The sequence below is a fragment of the Palaemon carinicauda genome, chromosome 29 (assembly GCF_036898095.1).
Source record: "Palaemon carinicauda isolate YSFRI2023 chromosome 29, ASM3689809v2, whole genome shotgun sequence".
NCBI classification, from domain to species: domain Eukaryota; kingdom Metazoa; phylum Arthropoda; class Malacostraca; order Decapoda; family Palaemonidae; genus Palaemon; species Palaemon carinicauda.
Genome location: NC_090753.1, coordinates 77059900 through 77078268, shown reverse-complemented (window position 1 = coordinate 77078268; position 18369 = coordinate 77059900). Strand labels below are relative to the sequence as shown.

The 18369-nt window shown below is 46.0% G+C and overlaps 1 protein-coding gene and 1 pseudogene across 1 annotated transcript in view; both read right to left on the bottom strand.

Moving 5' to 3' along the window:
* LOC137622272 (zinc finger protein 593) overlaps nucleotides 1-14668 on the bottom strand; it is a 32116-nt gene extending 17448 nt beyond the window's left edge. Inside the window, exon 1 of the mRNA XM_068352805.1 lies at nucleotides 14477-14668. Coding sequence (XP_068208906.1) covers nucleotides 14477-14569 — 93 coding nt within the window. The 5' untranslated portion in view covers nucleotides 14570-14668. The remainder of the gene's footprint in view (nucleotides 1-14476) is intronic.
* Nucleotides 8978-9096, bottom strand: LOC137622886 (5S ribosomal RNA; annotated as a pseudogene).
* Nucleotides 14669-18369: the final 3701 nt, after the last annotated feature.

The window sequence follows — 18369 nt, the reverse complement described above, 5'->3', positions numbered from 1 at the left end:
GCTGACAAAGAGTGCTGCAACTCGGGGCCGAGCTCCTGTGGTTTTCTTAAGGTAGCACCTCAAACTCCAAACAGGGCAAAGTAGCAGTTGATCTGAATCATTGGTTACATTAACCTAACCTATATATCTCTTTCTGCATTATATAATACTTTTAAGTTTAAGAAGATTTCTCTATTGCACAGACAGGTTCAAGTAATGGCTTATGCTATAATCTATTGCAGTTCTGTAGTGCAATCTGTCAACTTTACTCAATACAAAATATAATTCAAACGAACTAGTAAATCACCATCTGCAACTTTCTATTCTGAGTAAGGTAAGGTTTAAAGGCATGGCGCAAGTACATATTTATTCTAATGACGGCTCTCACAGTGATACGACAATGTATGTCAGATTAGTGAATAGCGAAGTTGCACGGGGGCCAAACCTCCTCATTATTATTATTATTACTAGTAAAGCTACAACCCTAGTTGGAAAATCAGGATGCTATAAGCCCTAGGGCTCCAACAGGGAAAAATAGCCCAGTGAGGAAAGGAAATAAGGAAATAAATAAACGATACAGTATAAGTAGTAATGAAAATTAAAATATGATATTTTCATAAAATAATTTTTGAACATACTTACCCGCTGGTTATATAAGAATGGCTAGCGTCCCCGACGCCTCGGCAGAACTATTTAAAACTCGCGGCTAATGCAGGTATGTCAGGTGTACACTGGCGCCCTGGTGGACTACAGGTAGAACTACTGCCACTTATTCAGATTTTCCTTGCCCCTTGGTCTCTAGAGGGGAGGAGGGTGGGATTATAACTTATATAACCAGCGGGTAAGTATGTTCAAAAATTTATTTTATTATGAAAATATCATTTTTAAACATAAAACTTACCCGCTGGTTATATAAGAATGCCTGATTGACACCCTTGGTGGTGGGTCCATGACAGCAATTTGATTGAAAATTCACTTAATAGTTATACATAACTAATATAAGCGGTTCGTACCTGATAAGGAAACAGACTGCAATGGTTCTCTGCCTCATTCTGTCTGTTATCCTTAAAAGATCCAGTGGTCCACCCAGGGGGCTGGAGATCTCTAGGAGCTGTCAAACGGTGCTATAACCTATAACATGACAGGACCTCAACTAATACCCTTGTTTCGGGCGCTCTCAAGGAACAACATGACCACCTGACCAAATCAATAGATTGCGGAAGACTGTCGACCAGTCTACACATACAACCATAAAAACAACAAAGTTCCAAGAGAAAGAAAAGGGTACTAGGGATTAGGGGAACGTAGTGGTAGATCCTTCACCTACTACTGCATTCGCAGCAACGAATGGACCCAAAGTGTAGCATTCCTCATAAAGAGTCTGAACATATTTTAAGTAATGGGATGCAAATACAGACTTACTTCTCCAAAAAGTCGCATCCATTAAGCTTTGCAGAGAACGATTCTGTTTAAAAGCCACAGAAGTAGCCACTGCTCTTACTTCGTGAGCCTTCACCTTGAGCAGTCTAAGATCTGCCTCATTACACTGTGAATGAGCTTCTCTAATTAAAAGCCTTATAAAAAAAGAAAGAGCATTTTTCGACATAGGCTGCCAGGGCTTCTTGACTGCACACCAGAGTGCCTCCGAGCTGCCTCTCAAGCTCTTTGTTCTGTCTAAATATATCCTTAAAGCTCTAACAGGACAGAGCACTTTTTCTATCTCATCGCCCACTATGTCATAAAGATTAGTAATTTCAAAAGATTTGGACCATGGCCGAGATGGAAGTTCATTCTTGGCCAGAAAACCCTGCTGCAAAGAACATATCGCTTTTCCGTTTCTGAATCCAATGTTCTTGCTGAAAGCATGGAGCTCACTGACTCTTTTAGCCGTTGCCAAGCTCACCAAGAAAAGGGTCTTCAAAGTCATATCTTTAAAAGTAGCCGAGTGCAGAGGCTCGAACCTGCCACTCATAAGGAATCTAAGTACCACATCCAAGTTCCAAGCTGGTGATACCTGATGACATCTCTTAGATATTTCAAAAGACCTAAGTAGGTCTTGCAAATCTTTATTGATGGAGAGATCCAGATTTCTAGGCCTGAAAACAGTTGCTAGCATACTTCTGTATCCTTTAATCGTCGGGACTGAGAAGTTACGCTTATTCCTCAGATCTAAAAGGAAGTCGGCAATCTGTGCTATAGAGGTATTGGACGAAGAAACCGAGTTAGCCCTACACCATTCTCTGAATACCTCCCATTTGGACTGATATACTCTAATGGTAGAGGTTTTCCTTGCTCTTGCAATAGCCTTGGCTGCCTCCTTCGAAAAGCCTTTAGATATTGCGAGTCTTTCAATAGTCTGAAGGCAGTCAGACGTAGAGTCCGGAGGTTTTGGTGATTTCTTGCCAAATGGGGCTGTCTGAAAAGATCTGCTCTTAACGGGAGGCTTCTCGGCACGTCCACTATCCACTGCAGTACCTCCGGGAACCAGACCCTCGACGGCCAAAAAGGAGCAATTAGAGTCATCCTGGAACCCCTTGTGAGAAACAAACTTTTGCACAACTTTGTATAGGATCTTGAAGGGTGGAAACGCGTAAACATCCATGTGCGTCCAATCCAGCAGGAACGCGTCTACGTGAGCTGCCTTGGGATCCGGTACTGGAGAGCAATACATTCCCAGTCTCTTTGTTTTGGAGGTTGCAAAGAGATCTATGAGAGGGCAACCCCATAATCGCCACAGCTTCTTGTAAACCTCCAGATGCAGCATCCATTCTGTGGACAGAACTTGGTCCCTCCTGCTGAGCCTGTCCGCACTCACATTCTTGACTCCTTGAATGAATCGAGTCAATAAAAGAATCCTCCTCTCCTTTGCCCAAAGGAATAGAGATTTCGCTAACTCGTACAAAGACTTCGAGTGGGTCCCTCCCCTGCTTCGCTATGTACGCTAGGGCCGTGGTGCTGTCCGCATTGACCTGCACCACCTTGTCCAGGACCCGCACCTCGAATCCTTTGAGGGCTAAGTGCACCGCTTAGAGCTCCTTCTGATTGATATGAAGAGCCTTCTGTTCCTTTGTCCAATGCCCTGAGATCTCTCATCTTCCCAATGTTGCTCCCCACCCCGAATATGGGGCGTCTGAAAACAACACGAGGTCTGGGTTCCTCTGCTCCAACAAGAGGCCCTTGTTGAGTTTGTGAGCATTGTTCCACCATTGAAGATGTGATCTGATCGTACTCGTAACGGGAATACTCTCCTTGTCGAGACTCTCCCCTTTTCCAATGCGCATTGAGGTGGAATTGAAGGGGGCGTAGGTGCAATCTTCCCAGAGATACAAACTTCTCTAGAGACGAGAGGGTTCCCAGAAGACTCATCCATTCCCTTACCGTAGTGATTTTTTTCTCCATAAAGGCCTCCAGCCTTAGAAGGGCTGACTGAACTCTTGCAGGCGACGGAAAAGCCTGAAAATCCTGACTCCGAATCTCCATCCCCAAATAAAGGATCTTCTGGGATGGAGTCAGCTGTGACTTCTTTGAACTCACTAGAAGTCCCAATTATTTTGTCAAATCCAGGGTCAACTGAAGGTCCTTCAAACAGTGCTCGACCGAGGGAGCTCTTATCAACCAATCGTCCAAGTACAGGGAGGCTCTGATGCCCCTCGAGTGCAGCATGCTCGCCACATTCATCATTAGCTTTGTAAAAATCAGAGGAGCTGTGCAGAGGCCAAAACATAAGGCTCGAAACTGGAAGACATCTTCCCTGTATACGAACCTCAGATAACGTCTGCAGCTTGGATGTATCGGAACATGAAAATAAGCGTCCTGGAGGTCCAATGATAACATCCAGTCGCCTTTCCTCACTGCTGCCAGCACAGTTTTCTGAGTCTCCATAGTGAATTTCGAGTTCTGGACGTAGCGGTTGAGGGCGCTCACATCCAGAACCGGTCTCCATTCCCCTGAACTCTTGGGAACTAGGAACAAATGGTTGTAAAACCCTGGAGACTCCAAAACCTGCACCCTTTCTATTGCTCCCTTTTTGAGCAGAAGCGACACTTGCAGGTGCATGGCTTGCCTCTTCGGTCCTCTCTTGTACTTGGGCGAAAGATCCACCGGATCTGTGACTAAAGGAGGTTTTAATACAAAAGGAATTTTGTATCCTTCCTTTAGAAGACGCACCGACCAAGGATCTGCTCCCTTCTTCTACCAGGCCTGCCAGAAGTTGTTCAGCCTGGCTCCCACTGCTTGAAGGGGAGAGCAGTCAGACCCTGCCCCGACTGGGTTTGGCTCCTCTTTTCCTTTGCTTCCTTGCCTCTGGTTTGAAAGTACTTCTCCCCGTAGATTTACCCCGAAAGGGCTGAGCAGAATGAGAATATGACGTCCCCTCCTTAGTTCTACAAGAAGAGATGGACGTAGGCAAAACCTTACTGGCTGTTTTAGTAACCAAATCCTGAATAGCCTTCTGAGTCAAATTTGCAGCCACTTCCTTAACTAAATCCTGCGGAAATAGAGCCGAAGACATGGGCACAAAAAGCAACTCCGATCTCTGACATGGAGTGACGCCCGCAGAGAGGAAAGAACATAAAGTAGCTCTTTTCTTTATAACTCCTGCAGTAAACAAAGCAGCCAGCTCATTAGAACCATCCCTGAGTGCTCTGTCCATACAAGACATAAGTTGGATAAGACTACCTGTGTCCGTGTCCTCAAATGCTCTGAATAATCCTTTTAAGAGGTGGTCAAACTCGACATTGACCACCACACTTTAGTCTTTCTCTTGGCCATGCAACGGGAAGAATCCACCAGGTTTGAGAAGTCTCCCTGCGCAGACGCCGGAGCTCCCAAACCCAAGACCTCTCCCGTCTCATACCAAACGTTCGATTTAGTGGCTAACTTAGCTGGTGGAAAAGCGAAGCATGTCTTACCCATAGCTTTTCTTGAGTCCATCCATACTCCCATTAATTTCAATGCTCTCTTAGAAGAGCGGGAAAGCACCATTCTTGTATAAAAAGAAGTCTTCACTGTCTTGCCCAAGATAAACTCAGAAGGGGGAGATCGCAGAGTAACTGGTGCAAAATTGTCTGGAAATAATTCCGAGAAGACTGGCATTAACTTTTTGAAGTCCACCACATGTTGAGGTGGTTTCTCCTCCTCTCCCTCCGAGATATCCTCCAACTGTTCCTCATGGGAGAGAACCTCATCCTGATCTTCTAATTCAGAGATTGGAGCTGAGCTCTGACCCAAACCAACTTCCTGTGCAGAAGCCTCAGTGTCGACATGGGCGCGCTTGCGTTGTTCCATATCCGTTTCGAACTGACAGTCACTCGACTTGCGTTTTCTGCCACGATTGATTTTATAATGGGATGAGTCTGGCTGGCGCCGCTCTGCCGCATCCTGGCGTGCCGCACTCACGTGATGTTCGCACTGCCGCTCCGCGGAGTCCTGGTGCGTCGCGCTCACGCGCTGGCGCTCTGCCCATTCATGGCTCGACTGTCATGGGTCGTCACGCTGGCGCTGCTGGCGACATTCAGCGCCTTCATCAATTAACTCCTGACGCTCGCCATGTTGCCGCTCAGGCTCCGCTTGCGCCCCACGCCTGCTTCCACCCTGCCGCTTCGCGGCTCGCTCCGCCATTTGGCGAACGTCATCACGCTTGTACTGACTATCGGCTGTATGCTTCTTTGATATTTGTTGTGAAACAGAGCTCTGCCGAGACAAATCTACTCCAATCTTCCACTGAACAGTGAAACTGGGAGACTGCCTGTGCAGTATCACATCAGTCCCAGAGACAACAGGCTGCCTGTGCGACAACGGGTCTACCACCAAAGACTGACGCCCAGCCTCACTGCCAACAACCGGTCGATAAGACTGCATCATAGACGAGAGCTGTTGTTTCATGTTCAACAACATATTTCACTTTGGATCGTCTTGCGGAGATAATTGTACAGCCTTTTCTATAGCGAATTCGTCCTCTCCATCACTCTCCAATCCTTTACCCCTTTCGGGAGAAGAATCCCTGTCCGAAGGGAGAGGTGGAGCATCCGAATCCATTACTGTACCTCCATCGGAACCCACATTCGAGGGCTTCGCAGGAGAACACACGTCAAGGGACCAAAAAAGTATGACAAATTCGAAGATAATTTGTATTTTTCCTAACCATACAAACCTTAGCTATTTACATTGGGCTTACCTTTTAGCGCAGCTGAAATGGCGAGCCATTAGAATTTAACGAGGGTGTATTACCCCGCGCTAGTTAGCGGGGGGGTAGGGGAGTGGTAGCTAGCTAACCCTCCCCCCCCCCCTCACACACAGATGAATGCTTCACTTTCACTTAGAGGTAGGACTTGTCTTGGGGGACAGGGCTGGCGGGCAAATATGTGTAAATAGCTAAGGTTTGTATGGTTAGGAAAAATACAAATTATCTTCGAATTTGTCATTTGTTCCGTAACCGAAATACAAACCACGCTATTTACATTGGGTGACTTACCCATTAGGTAGGGTGGAAAGTCCCCAGCCATACTGGCTTTGGCTTTACCCGGGGACTCAGAATCCGAGTGAGTCGCACTCGAGAAAAGGAGTCCCTGCACCTCACAAGTTCCTTGCTCCGCAAGGAACCGTGTGGCCTACATAAGCTTGTGTGTGAAGGAAGAAGTGTGACCCATCCTAGGCAGTTGACCTGGAGTTCCAGAAGGAACTCGGGGTTAGGACGTTCCCAATGCCACCTCGTCAGGGTATGGGGGACGCGACAGTATTGACTCAATACTCGGAACACAAGGAAGCATGGTTTACCTGCAGAGGTTCGAGGTCAGCTATGCAGAGACCAGGATGCTGCCTCCCCATAGAGGGGATGATGAAGAAAGAAATAAGGGCCAGACATACTTCTTTCGTTCATGCAGACTAAAACCTGATAACAATACCCTCAACCTTTTGCTACCTGTCCAAAAAGGAGCCTGAGGTTAGACCAGCTGTTGTGTAGCCACCACAGAGCGATAGAAAACGTATCGAGACTCCTGTGGGTCACACCCTGCAGGAAGCGGGCTGCGAAGGTCATTAGACGCTTCCAGACTCCAGCTTGTAGCACCTGCGTCACAGAGTAGTATTACTCGAAGGCGAGGGAAGTTGCGATGTATCCAACATCGTGCTGTAGGGCGACGTGACGGGGGAGGGTCTGGAGACAGGTCGAGATGAATGTCCTTGAGTCCGGGCTGAAGAGGTATACTGGTGACTCTCCCCCGTGTCCTCCTTGTGCTCCCAAATCGGCTGCAACTGAGGACAAACTGCAGCTGCTCCCAAAGCTAACCTCTCGATTCCTTTACTGGCAAGAAAGAGGTCTTGGGACATCAGATACAGAATGGAGACTCGAAATCTTGAAGGAATTGGACCGAAGGGCCGGGACCCCCAGATTCTGAGTCTAGCCAACAACTCAGGAGCGAACCTGAATGTTGCCTTCCCCTCTTCCTTAGAAAGGGGGAGTCGTACGAGACCAAGAAGATTGCTTACACACTGGCCGTGGCCAGAGTGAGCAGGAGACCCAAGGCGGAATACAATCCGAGGCCTGTCATAAAGGGTCTTGAGAAGATCTCTTAAAGGACTAAAAGTCCGAGCCATGCTCCAAGTTGGAGGTCTTCCTCCGACTAGGGCAGGGACGATCGTAGCTTCGCATGAGCGAGGAAAGATCCAGCGGGCAGGAAAAAGTTATTCCTTTAAGCCTGAAGGTCAGGGAAAGGCTGAGCGACAGGCTTCATTGCCGAGAGCGGAAAGGAGTTTCCTCCCGCCGAAAGGCAATAAGACCGTTATTGCTGGAGAAGAGGCCTCAAGGGAAGAGGTATATCTCCCACGGCACCAACCACCGAAGACTCTTCACTTTGCCTGGAAGACCCCTGCGGATGACTATCGCAGATGACGCGACCTCCATACCGCGACTGTAGCGGGTTGTCTTTTCTTGAGGAGGAGGCGTAGTGTCTCCAGGCATGAAGCCGAAGCGACGCCCCGGTTCGGGAGAGATGTCGCAGTATGGTTGTTTGAGTAGTCTGCGCCGTGGGAGAAGCTCTCCCGGGAGTTCCGTCAGGGGAAGCAGAGGGTCCAGAAACCGTTCTGCGCATAGTCCCAGTGGAGCTCTCCCATTGAAAGGTTGACAGACAACCTGGTCTTGTTGAGACCCATTGTCCACAGACAAAAAGGAGGGAAGACGCAGGCGTCGAAGTTGTCCCACCATCACCGGAATGCATCTTGCCAGAGTCTCGGGGTCTGAGACTGTGGGGAAGAACAGCGGAAGCTTGAGGTTCCAAGCTGTCGCGATCAGATCCCCCAGACCAGGACTTGCTGGTTACTCAAGGTCAAAGACCCCCAGGTACATTCTCACTACGAGGCTCTGCTCGGATAGTCGGAGAGAACATTTCCCTGCCTGGAATGAGAGAGCCGATGGTGGTATTGAGAGAATCTCAATCATCCCGGTATCTCTACTGCAAGATGTGAAGGTGTGAAAATGCGTCCCCTGCTGGTTAGAACACGCCAGAATCATGAAGTCGACGCGCACGGGGCGACTCGGCAGGAGCTGTAGGATCTGTAGAGGGGCCAGACTACGGCCCCTAAGCCTGCCTGAATGATGGAGAGGTATCCTTCAGGTCTTGACCATAGGCTTGGACCGGAACATGCCCCCTCCCCCCTTTCCTTTGACGAGTCCGAGAACAGCATCAAGAATGTGGGGAAAGGACGAGAATATCCACTACCATCAAGAGGCTCCATAGGTCAACACCCATTGCAGGTGTAATAGTTCCGCTGGTCCCATAGGGGCCAGAAAGTCCGGCTAAACGTTGCCTGAAGCCACCGGAACTTGGACCGCCCCACATGGAACTTATCCTGAGGCGACCGTTCGGACTATAGACGGGTCAATGAGGAAAGGAGAACTAGGAAACGTTCCAAGGTAGGGCTGAAAGCTCTGCTTGACTGAGAACAGGTACTGCGACTCTACTCAGTCTTGCCACAGTCAACTGAAAGGAAGGCTCGAAGGATGTGGCAACAGAATCTGGCGTCCCCAGGTGGTCACCCATCCAAGTACCGACCAGAACCGACGTTGCTTAACCTCGCTGGACGGACGAGAAGCGGGGTTTCCAACGTGGTAAGGCCGTTGACTCAATATCATGGCCAGATACTCCAGATGTTGAAGCAGAAGAAGAGAAGGCTCCAAGCAAAATACCATGAACCCACACTCATGGTAAGCATCCGGAAGCTTGTCCCGGCGCTGAAGAAGGTCGAACCCGAGCCTATCGGAGTTGACCAGCCCTCCAAAAAGCAGAGGAGGCGGAAGCCTGCACCTGAGCGGCCATGAGGAAAGCAGGGAGAATTCTCTGGGGAAAAAAACCTGCTATGCCACGGCGGGATAGCCACACTGCATCATAAGCAGGAATACTTGCAGTCTAGGCTGAATTTGACGAGCTCCCTGGAAGATGGATGGAATGGAAACTTAAAGTACCCGTCCTTCCGATCCAGGGTTTAAGGAGTCCTGTCGCCTCGTTACCAGTCTGATCGATTCTGCTGTTCTACGCTGGCCGAAGTTTGTTCGACAAACTTGATCAGGGCTGAGAGGTCGACTACGGAACTCCCCTCTCAGATCCTTCCTTACAAGAAAGGATCGATTGAAGAGGCCGGGGGTGAAGCCGTCGATGATCCTATGGAAGACCTTCGCCTAAGGTATGGATCATTCTGCCCAACCGGGCAACTCTGCTGACGCTATGGCATAGAGGTTCAGAGACACTGAATTTGCTGACAGAGACGGCAGGCGCGATATCCTTGGCTGATCACAGAGATTGTGCGGGAATGGGCATCGGGAAGCTGTCATTTGGATGAGTAACCTTAAGCATCCTCCCAGCAAAAAACCTGCAATCCTAGAGTTCGTGAACTCTGCCACTCCTTTTAGGACTATGCCCCCTGGAGGAGTGAAAACGGAAGTCGATTTCCTCCGCACAGCCGCTGTCTAAGTCTTTGTCCTTGGGCACAAACAAACTCTTCTCAAGGATGGGAGGGTGCCTGAGGTTGTCGACCTCCACAGATGAGACACCCGAAGGAAGCCCTCAGTCAGCGCGTCCAGATGGTACAACATCGAGCTTGTCCGCAAGTTAGATACTGTACTTAACGACGAAAGGCCAAGGTGCCTGAGCCCGAGAGGAGGAAAGTACCCATGATCTTCCTGTAGTTTCCTTGAACCAAACCTCGGGCCGTAACCGAGGAGGGAAAGGACCTGGTAAGCCCCCAGAGGAAGGGGTAAGCAATTACCCCTTGGCCGATGGAGAAATCTCGAACGGAAAGCCCCCCGCCAAAAAATCCTTCCAGGGAATGACGGGGAAGGGCTAACCCAGGTTCTGGAAAGAGGAGTGTTGCTCAGACCTCCCTGAAGTTTCTTCCTATTCTTGCAAGTGTCATGCTCTGCGTTTACGGGGTGAGGCCGTGTTCTGGAAATACGCTCCAGAAGAACTCGCCAGGCTGGTCATGCTGCGAAAACCCCAATGGGAATCGTGGTCGCAATCGCCCTGGAGCTCGCGCGATGGTAATTCAAAGATTTGCGCGTGGGAGAACGTGGAAGCGCCCGTGCGTGGTCACGCATGAACGCAAACGAAGGTGAGCGAAGGAGCGCAGAAGGAGGGCGAGCGTGGTAGGAAGGGCGAGAGCTGGTGGTCGGCGAGCGATGACCCATAGACGAGCAATGGATACTGCAAGAATTAGGCCGACGTTCCTGCGAAGAAACACTGTAGGTTCGAGCAATGGAACACCGCTGGTTCGCGCGACGGAACACCATCCGTCCGAGCGATGGAATACCGTTGGTTCGCGCGCGGGCGAACATTGGAGAGCATGCGTTGTGGGCGTGCAGGCGAATGATCGCGCGGGCGCGCAGGCAAGCGGTCGCGAGGGTGGGCAGGTGAATGAGCGCGAGTCCGAGGCGGCGAACGCAAGCGTTAGCGCGATGGTGAGGAAACGCGCTGCTGCGTGGGCGAGGAAGACCGCTGGCGATATGGATAAACAGGCGATCGGTGGTGAGCTGGTGAGCGCTAACGCGCAGGTTAGCGATAGCGCTAACGCGCAGGTTAGCGATGGCGCGTTGTGGCATGTCGACGCGTTGGCGACCAATGGCGAGCAGCATGCGCAGGAGGGCGATCGCGCGATGGCGAGCAGCATCCGCAGTTGGGCGATCGCGCGATGGCGAGCAGCATCCGCAGGTGGGCGATCGCGCGATGGCGAGCAGCATCCGCAGGTGGGCGATCGCGCGATGGCGAGCAGCATCCGCAGGTGGGCGATCGCGCGATGGCGAGCAGCATCCGCAGGTGGGCGATCGCGCGATGGCGAGCAGCATCCGCAGGTGGGCGATCGCGCGATGGCGAGCAGCATGCGCAGGTGGGCGATGGCGAGCTAGTAACTGGTGAACCATGTTCCTTCAGAAGCGTTGGAGAACGTTGGTGCGCCGGCTGTAACACACGCGGGCGATCCGGAGATTGCCGAGAGACAGGTGATCGCTGACGTGTAGAACGCTGTTGAATAGGCGATACTAAAATCGCCTGTGCGCGCTGGCGAGCAGGTGAACGCTGGCGAGCAGGTGAACGCTGGCGAGCTGACGATCGCTGACGAGCAGAAGGCAACGCGTGGAAACCTGCGCATAGAAGAAGAGTCCTTGACCCAGACCTGAACCGAAGTTCTAGATCGCGAGGGCAAACGTGGGCGCACAGATCGCGTAACAGGAACCAACAGGAACAGCAGGGATGATCATCAGGAGAGCGCTGACGAACAGGAGAGCGCTGGCGAAAGGAGAGCACTAGCGATCAGGAAGCGCTGATGAGCAGGAGAGAACACAGCAGAAGGGCGAGCAGGGGAACCCTGACACGCAAAGGAAGAACCCCCGTGGGAGGCAACCCTTTGCCCCGAAGGGAACGTTGTCCGTCGGGAGACAGATGTCCATCGGAAGACCGTTGCCTGTCCGCTGGGAGACTGATGTCCGTTGGAAGACCGTTGCCCGTCGGAAGACGAGATCAGACTGCTGTCCATCTGCACCAAGGCGGAAGATCAAGAAGAAGGAGTTGTAGGCTGCAAACGGAGATTCAAAAAGGCGCCTCTTAGCACCCTTATAGGGGGATGAGAGGCCCTTACGACGAGGCGGACGGTGGGCCTTACAGCGAAGGAGGCCAACAGCAACAGCAGCAGAAGAATCCTCCGAAGAGGAGTCTCTATGAGTGTACTCTCTCGCGAACGAAAGAGAAACACTTCGTAGAAGAGACTGGTCAGCCAGTGACCTAAAAGGAGCAATCCTCCGAAGAGGGGCTCCTGCAGTTGCCCAGCCCCTTGAGCAAAACTGCAGGTGTGACCGCTCAGCACCAAGAGCATAGTCGCACGAAAAAAAGGCAAGAGAAGAACCCCCCAAAAGGGGAAAAACTCAAGCCTGGACAGGAAAAAAACTTCCCTCGGAAGGAAAGTTACCCGCCCAAGGAGGCAAGCCTCCTGAGAGTTCTAAAATGAACTGGAGAGCTGTCCGTCGTCACGGGAGTACTTCCAGTAGAAGGAGACACGCCCCTGACGAAAATACAAGGGGGGAGGCAGCAACAGCCGAATCCCCAGGTCTCAACAAGACAGCTCACACCGTTGCCATATTACAGAAACGAACTAGATCGGTAACTGTAAAAAAATAAAACAAAAATCATTAGTACACATTCATTCCCCCGGGAAGGCTCCGAAGAGGAATCCCGAGGGAAAGGGAAACAAGAATTACACAACAGGCACGTGCCCTCACAACAACTTACACTCACGGAAGGAGAGCTGTAACCAAAACAGAATTATAACAATTACAATTATGAAACTATGTAATTATGTAATTTAAAAATGAATGAACACTAAACAAAGAACGAAAACCCCGAAAGGAATCGTTCTACAAGCTGAAAAATTAACAACTACAATTAGATTCCTAAACTAATTGAGACAAACGTACGGCGTAGCAACCCCCCCACACGGAAACTAAGCTACAAGGGCGTAGTAACATGTAGTAAAAGGGTGAACGACCTCAAGAGAGAGAGAGAGAGAGAGAGAGAGAGAGAGAGAGAGAGAGAGAGAGAGAGACCGAAGTCAAACTAGATCGCCACCCATAAAATTACGCCGTGGTGGCCTAACTGCCGAGGACTCCACGTAGATATCGTGCACTACACACACAACTCTGAAAAGGAAACTTACTGATTTCTATACTCAAATATATATACAAACATGAAAACATGTTTACATATATATTGAGTAAAAGAAAAGTAAGCGATTAAGTAAAGACAAAACAAACAATGGCTGCCAAGAGAGGACCAAGACAGAGACGTCTGTCACAGTCCGAGCCAAAAGTGAAAGTGAGCTTTCATTTGTGTGTGAGGGGGGGGGTAGCTAGCTACCACTCCCCTACCCCCCGCTAACTAGCGCCGGGGTAATACACCCTTGTTAAATTCTAATGGCTCGCCATTTCAGCTGCGCTAAAAGGTAAACCCAATGTAAATAGCGTGGTTTGTATTTCGGTTACGGAACAAACATACTTTATATTTTAATTGACCAATATATAAGTTATTATCCCCCAGTCCCTATTAAACATATAGAGAAAAATACCAAACTAGCCAGCACTCGTCCATTTCTCACAGTGAATTTCAGTTTCACTAGTACTTAAAGTATCATATATTTACCCAACAACATGCATTTTGATTGTATTTCATTACTTTTACTGGGTTTGGATTAAGGGAACTTTTTTTTATATATTACGATAACTAGTTTCTTGTGAAGATGACTGGCAGAAACAACAAAGTTTAATAAAGTTAATTTGAATATTGGATCCTTTGTATATCAGCAGCCAGTTCTTCACGCATTGATTAAAAATGGACATCAACTAACTTATACTTTCCCCCTTAACCAAACCTACAACCTGTGTCATTACCTGATTACCTATTGGGGGAGCTAACGCCCCCTACACCTCCCCCATACACTGTAGTATTCTAAATTACCATAATAATACATACAAGTGGACGCTATCATACATACACCCCTGAATATCATAAAATTAGAGTGGCATACGGTATATTTTTAAGTAATTGATGACTATACCTATCCCCATAGCTTTTCAGTTATAGTGTTAACCCATCATAACTCAAGAACTATGTATTTCAGCCAGGAAACATCATCAATAACGTTCAAAACACCATAAAACACTAAATAACAATCTTGTTTTCTACAAACCATTTCTTGCACGGTTCTATAATTTTACCAATGGGGGTAAGAAAACATATAGAAGGGTGGGTTGCACCCATAATCACGATAATAAATGGATAACTAACAAGATAATCAGTTGGGAAAATATATAGTCCATGTAATTGTCTAGAAATTAAAGAACATTATGATTAAGTTGAATGAGGTCTGCGCCTATCATAATAATTACGGTAAGGTCTACTAAGTTCTACTGCAATGAAGGGCTAGATAAGGTACGTCTCACCAATCACAGTTTTAAATGGATACCCACCTGATCCAAATCTCTTTTACGGTTTTTCAATCGAATTCGCCTCTGCATATAAGAACTCTTCCCACTCTTCCTTTTCCTTGTTGGTTGGCCCATGTTAAAAGGTTATCCGTAGAGAATATGCCACTAATAAGTCAAAACTAGAAAACGTGTCCACAATTGTTGTTACGTTAGTCACGGTGAAGAGGGATTGTCCTTTGTAACGGCTCCTCATACTAGTGATACTATGGTAGATGAGCCGAGATAATTGTCCTACTTTCTCTTCCTTTTCTTACTTAGTATAAGTCTTTTTAACATTTTAAAGCATAATTCAATACATTTCTATTTGTATGTACTATGATGCTACCAAGCTGTATATTCTTCATCTCATCTAAGGATCACTATTACTTTATTTGTGTAAAGTTTCTTTCCTTATATAACTTTAACCGTTTTTATTTACAAATGAAATACAGCCTTTATTTCCCCCCTACTTTATCCATTTATATTGTACAGCATTAATGACAGAAATAAATCTAATTTTTTCATTAGTTTCATCTTTCCTTGGATAGTCTCGTCTATATTTTCAGGTCTTTTCCAAATAATGATATTAGTAAAACACTTTTGACACCCTTAAAATTAGGTTTTCTATTACTGATGTATCAAAGAAATTTTTAGGCAGTAACTAAAGAAAAAGTTTTCCGTATTTTTATTGGTAATCTTATGAACGTATTCTATAACTACACACGTAAATCTATATAGGTATTATATAATCACGTAACCAAGAGCTAAGAAATTTTGACAGTTTACCTTTCTAAGTTACTTTCTATGCTGGTTACATATATTTTGAAAGCCAAATAATTATAAGACTGTCAATACACAGAACTTATAACTTTGGTGTTCTGGTTAACTATAACGCTAGAAATAATGGATGAGGGCATTTATGACATGGTTTTAATCTATTTTAGCATTGTTTTAGACACAGCTGTGCAAAAAAATACTACTAAATTATTCACGATCCATTGGCATTAACAATGAAGCTTTAGAGTATCTAACATATTAGCCTACTGGATTAAAAGAAAATATTATGTATTCCGTATGGGAAAGTCTTATTCATCATATGAGCCATTTAAAAAAGAGGGATGCCCCAAGGACGGGCATTCTGCCCAATCCGATTTTGTATATATGTTATTGGTCTATCTAAGTATTAGAGATAAGGAATGGAGTTAAGCTTTTTGAGGATGATACACAATTTTGCTTTACTATAACCGAGGTTGGTGATACAGCTGGGAATCTAAACCAAACTCTTACTCGCGTTAGGGAATGAAAGGCCCTTTGAACAATGAAAACGAAATCAAAATAAAACCGAGATTATGGGGGTAGGAAAGGAAAAATTATATAAGAAACCATAATTACATCGAAATGAATATCAATGACAACTTGGCCACGGTATCTAGTAAAGATAGGGACCTAGGTGTAGGCATATCACTGGAATGTATTTGTCCTCTCAGTGCTCAAATAAGCAATTTAGTAAGAATGACTGAATAATACCTTAGAAACATCACTTTTGTAAAGAAATCCCCGGATGAATGTTCTGATATGAAACTAGTGACTAACTTTATTAACGAGATTAATTGCTGTGACTATCCATCACAACCTACTAAATCTACAACTTAACGAGTTACAAAAAACAATAAACATAGGAGTACGGTTGATAAAGGTGTACCGGGATTACCCGTGTACTGGTTAAACTGCATTGGCTGCCTACTTAAGTTAGAAGGAATTTTAGGGCAGAGCAACGACTTGTCAAGTTATCAGAACATGAAGTCCAAAATTTTATCTTAGTTGTTAATTACCTCTCTTGTAGTTTATCTATTTCTTTATTTCCTTTCCTCACTGGGCTATTTTACTTGTTGGAGCCCTTGAGCTTACAGCATCCTGCTTTTCCAACTAGGTAGTAGGTTGACCAGGGCATCAGCCACCCGTTGAGATACTATCGATAGGGAGTTATGGGGTCCTTTGACTGGCTAGACAGTACTACATTGAATCCTTCTCTCTGGTTACAGTTCATTTTCCCTTTGCCTGCACATACACCGAATAGTCTGGCATATTCTTTACAGATTTTCCCCTGTCCTCATACACCTGACAACACTGAGATTACAAAACAATTCTTCTGCACTCAAGGGGTTAACTAATGCACTGTAATTGTTCAATGGCCACTTTCCTCTTGGTAAGAGTAGAAGAGACTCTTTAGCTATGGTAAGCAGCTCTTCTAGGAGAAGGACACTCCAAAATCAAACCATTTTTCTATAGTCTTGGGTAGTGTCATAGCCTCTGTACCATGGTCTTCCACTGTCTTCTGTTAGAGTCCTCTTTCTTGAGGGTACACTCGAGCACACTATTCTGTCTAATTTCTCTTCCTCTTGTTTTGTTAGTTTTTCTAGTTTATATAGGAAATATTTGTTTAGGTGTTGTTGCTGTTCTTAAAGTATTTTATTTCTTATCCTTGTTTCCTTTCCTCACTGGGCTATTTTCATTGTTGGAGCCCGTGAGCTTATAGCATCCTGCTTTCCCAACTAGGGTTGTAGTTTAGCAAGTAATAATAATAATAATAATGTTCGCTTAAGTTTTATTCTGAAATTTTCAGAGTATTTTTTTTAAAGTATTTCATTTTAATTTTCATTACTTCTTATATCGTTTATTTATTTCCTCATTTCCTTTCCTCACTGGGCTATCTTTCCATGTTGGAGCCGCTGGGCTTATAGCATACTGCTTTTCTAACTAGGGTTGCCGCTTAGCAATTAATAATAATAATAATAGTAATAATAATGATGATGATGATGATGATGAGGATGATCATCATCATCATCATCATCATCATCATCATCATCATAATAACGTTCGCTTAGATTTTATGCTTAAGTTTTCAGTTTATTTTCTTAGACCATGATCGTTTCAGTAATCGTCCAATTTTGATCTTGTCTATTGGAATGTATTAACAGAATAGACGATACTTTCATTCTACCAAGAAACTAATTTACAGTAAATATAACAGGCAAGAAATAAGGAAATATGGTTGTCAAGATTTGGAAGTATTTTGAGATGTCCCGATTGCATGATAGTGATTTTGATGATGCTAACTAAACCTTGGGGCAAGAAAGCACACTTTATAGAGATTTAATATCTATAAATGGGATTATGACAACAACGTATTTGTTGCGGACATGAATATACTTTGGTTAAATTTACGGTTCTTAATTCTATGGCCGAGTTAAAACTCTTTGCTATTAGAATATTGGGATCTGATCTATCAGAGTTGGGAGACCAAGGCCTACATAGCTGAGGACTATGAAGCGCGAAGCAGATGATATATGGAGAAGTATTAATTTAAAAGCTCAGGATAGAGACGACTGGCGAAATCTAAACGAGGCCCTTTGCGTCAATAGGTGTAGGTGAAGATGGTGATGATGATGATGATGCTTACATCATCTTCAACTCCATGCCAAGCACCAAATTCCTTTAAAACATTACGACAATATTCGTACTAATAAAGATAACTGTTAACAAATAATTGCCATATATCTTTAATAGTTTGATGCAACATCCACGCTTCACCTATGTAGACCTAAAATGAACATTAACCCTTCTTGTTATAAGTATAATCCGTCTCTCCTGACACATATGGAGATATCATCAGCATGCCTGCCTTTTAGGTGGCATCTCTCTCTCTCTCTCTCTCTCTCTCTCTCTCTCTCTCTCTCTCTCTCTCTCTCTCTCAACGATCATTCAGAATCATTTTTAAATTCATAAATTGCCTATCATTGACTTAAGAAGACCGAGGCAGTTATTGGTAAAGGAAAAGTGATGTTATATATATATATATATATATATATATATATATATATATATATATATATATA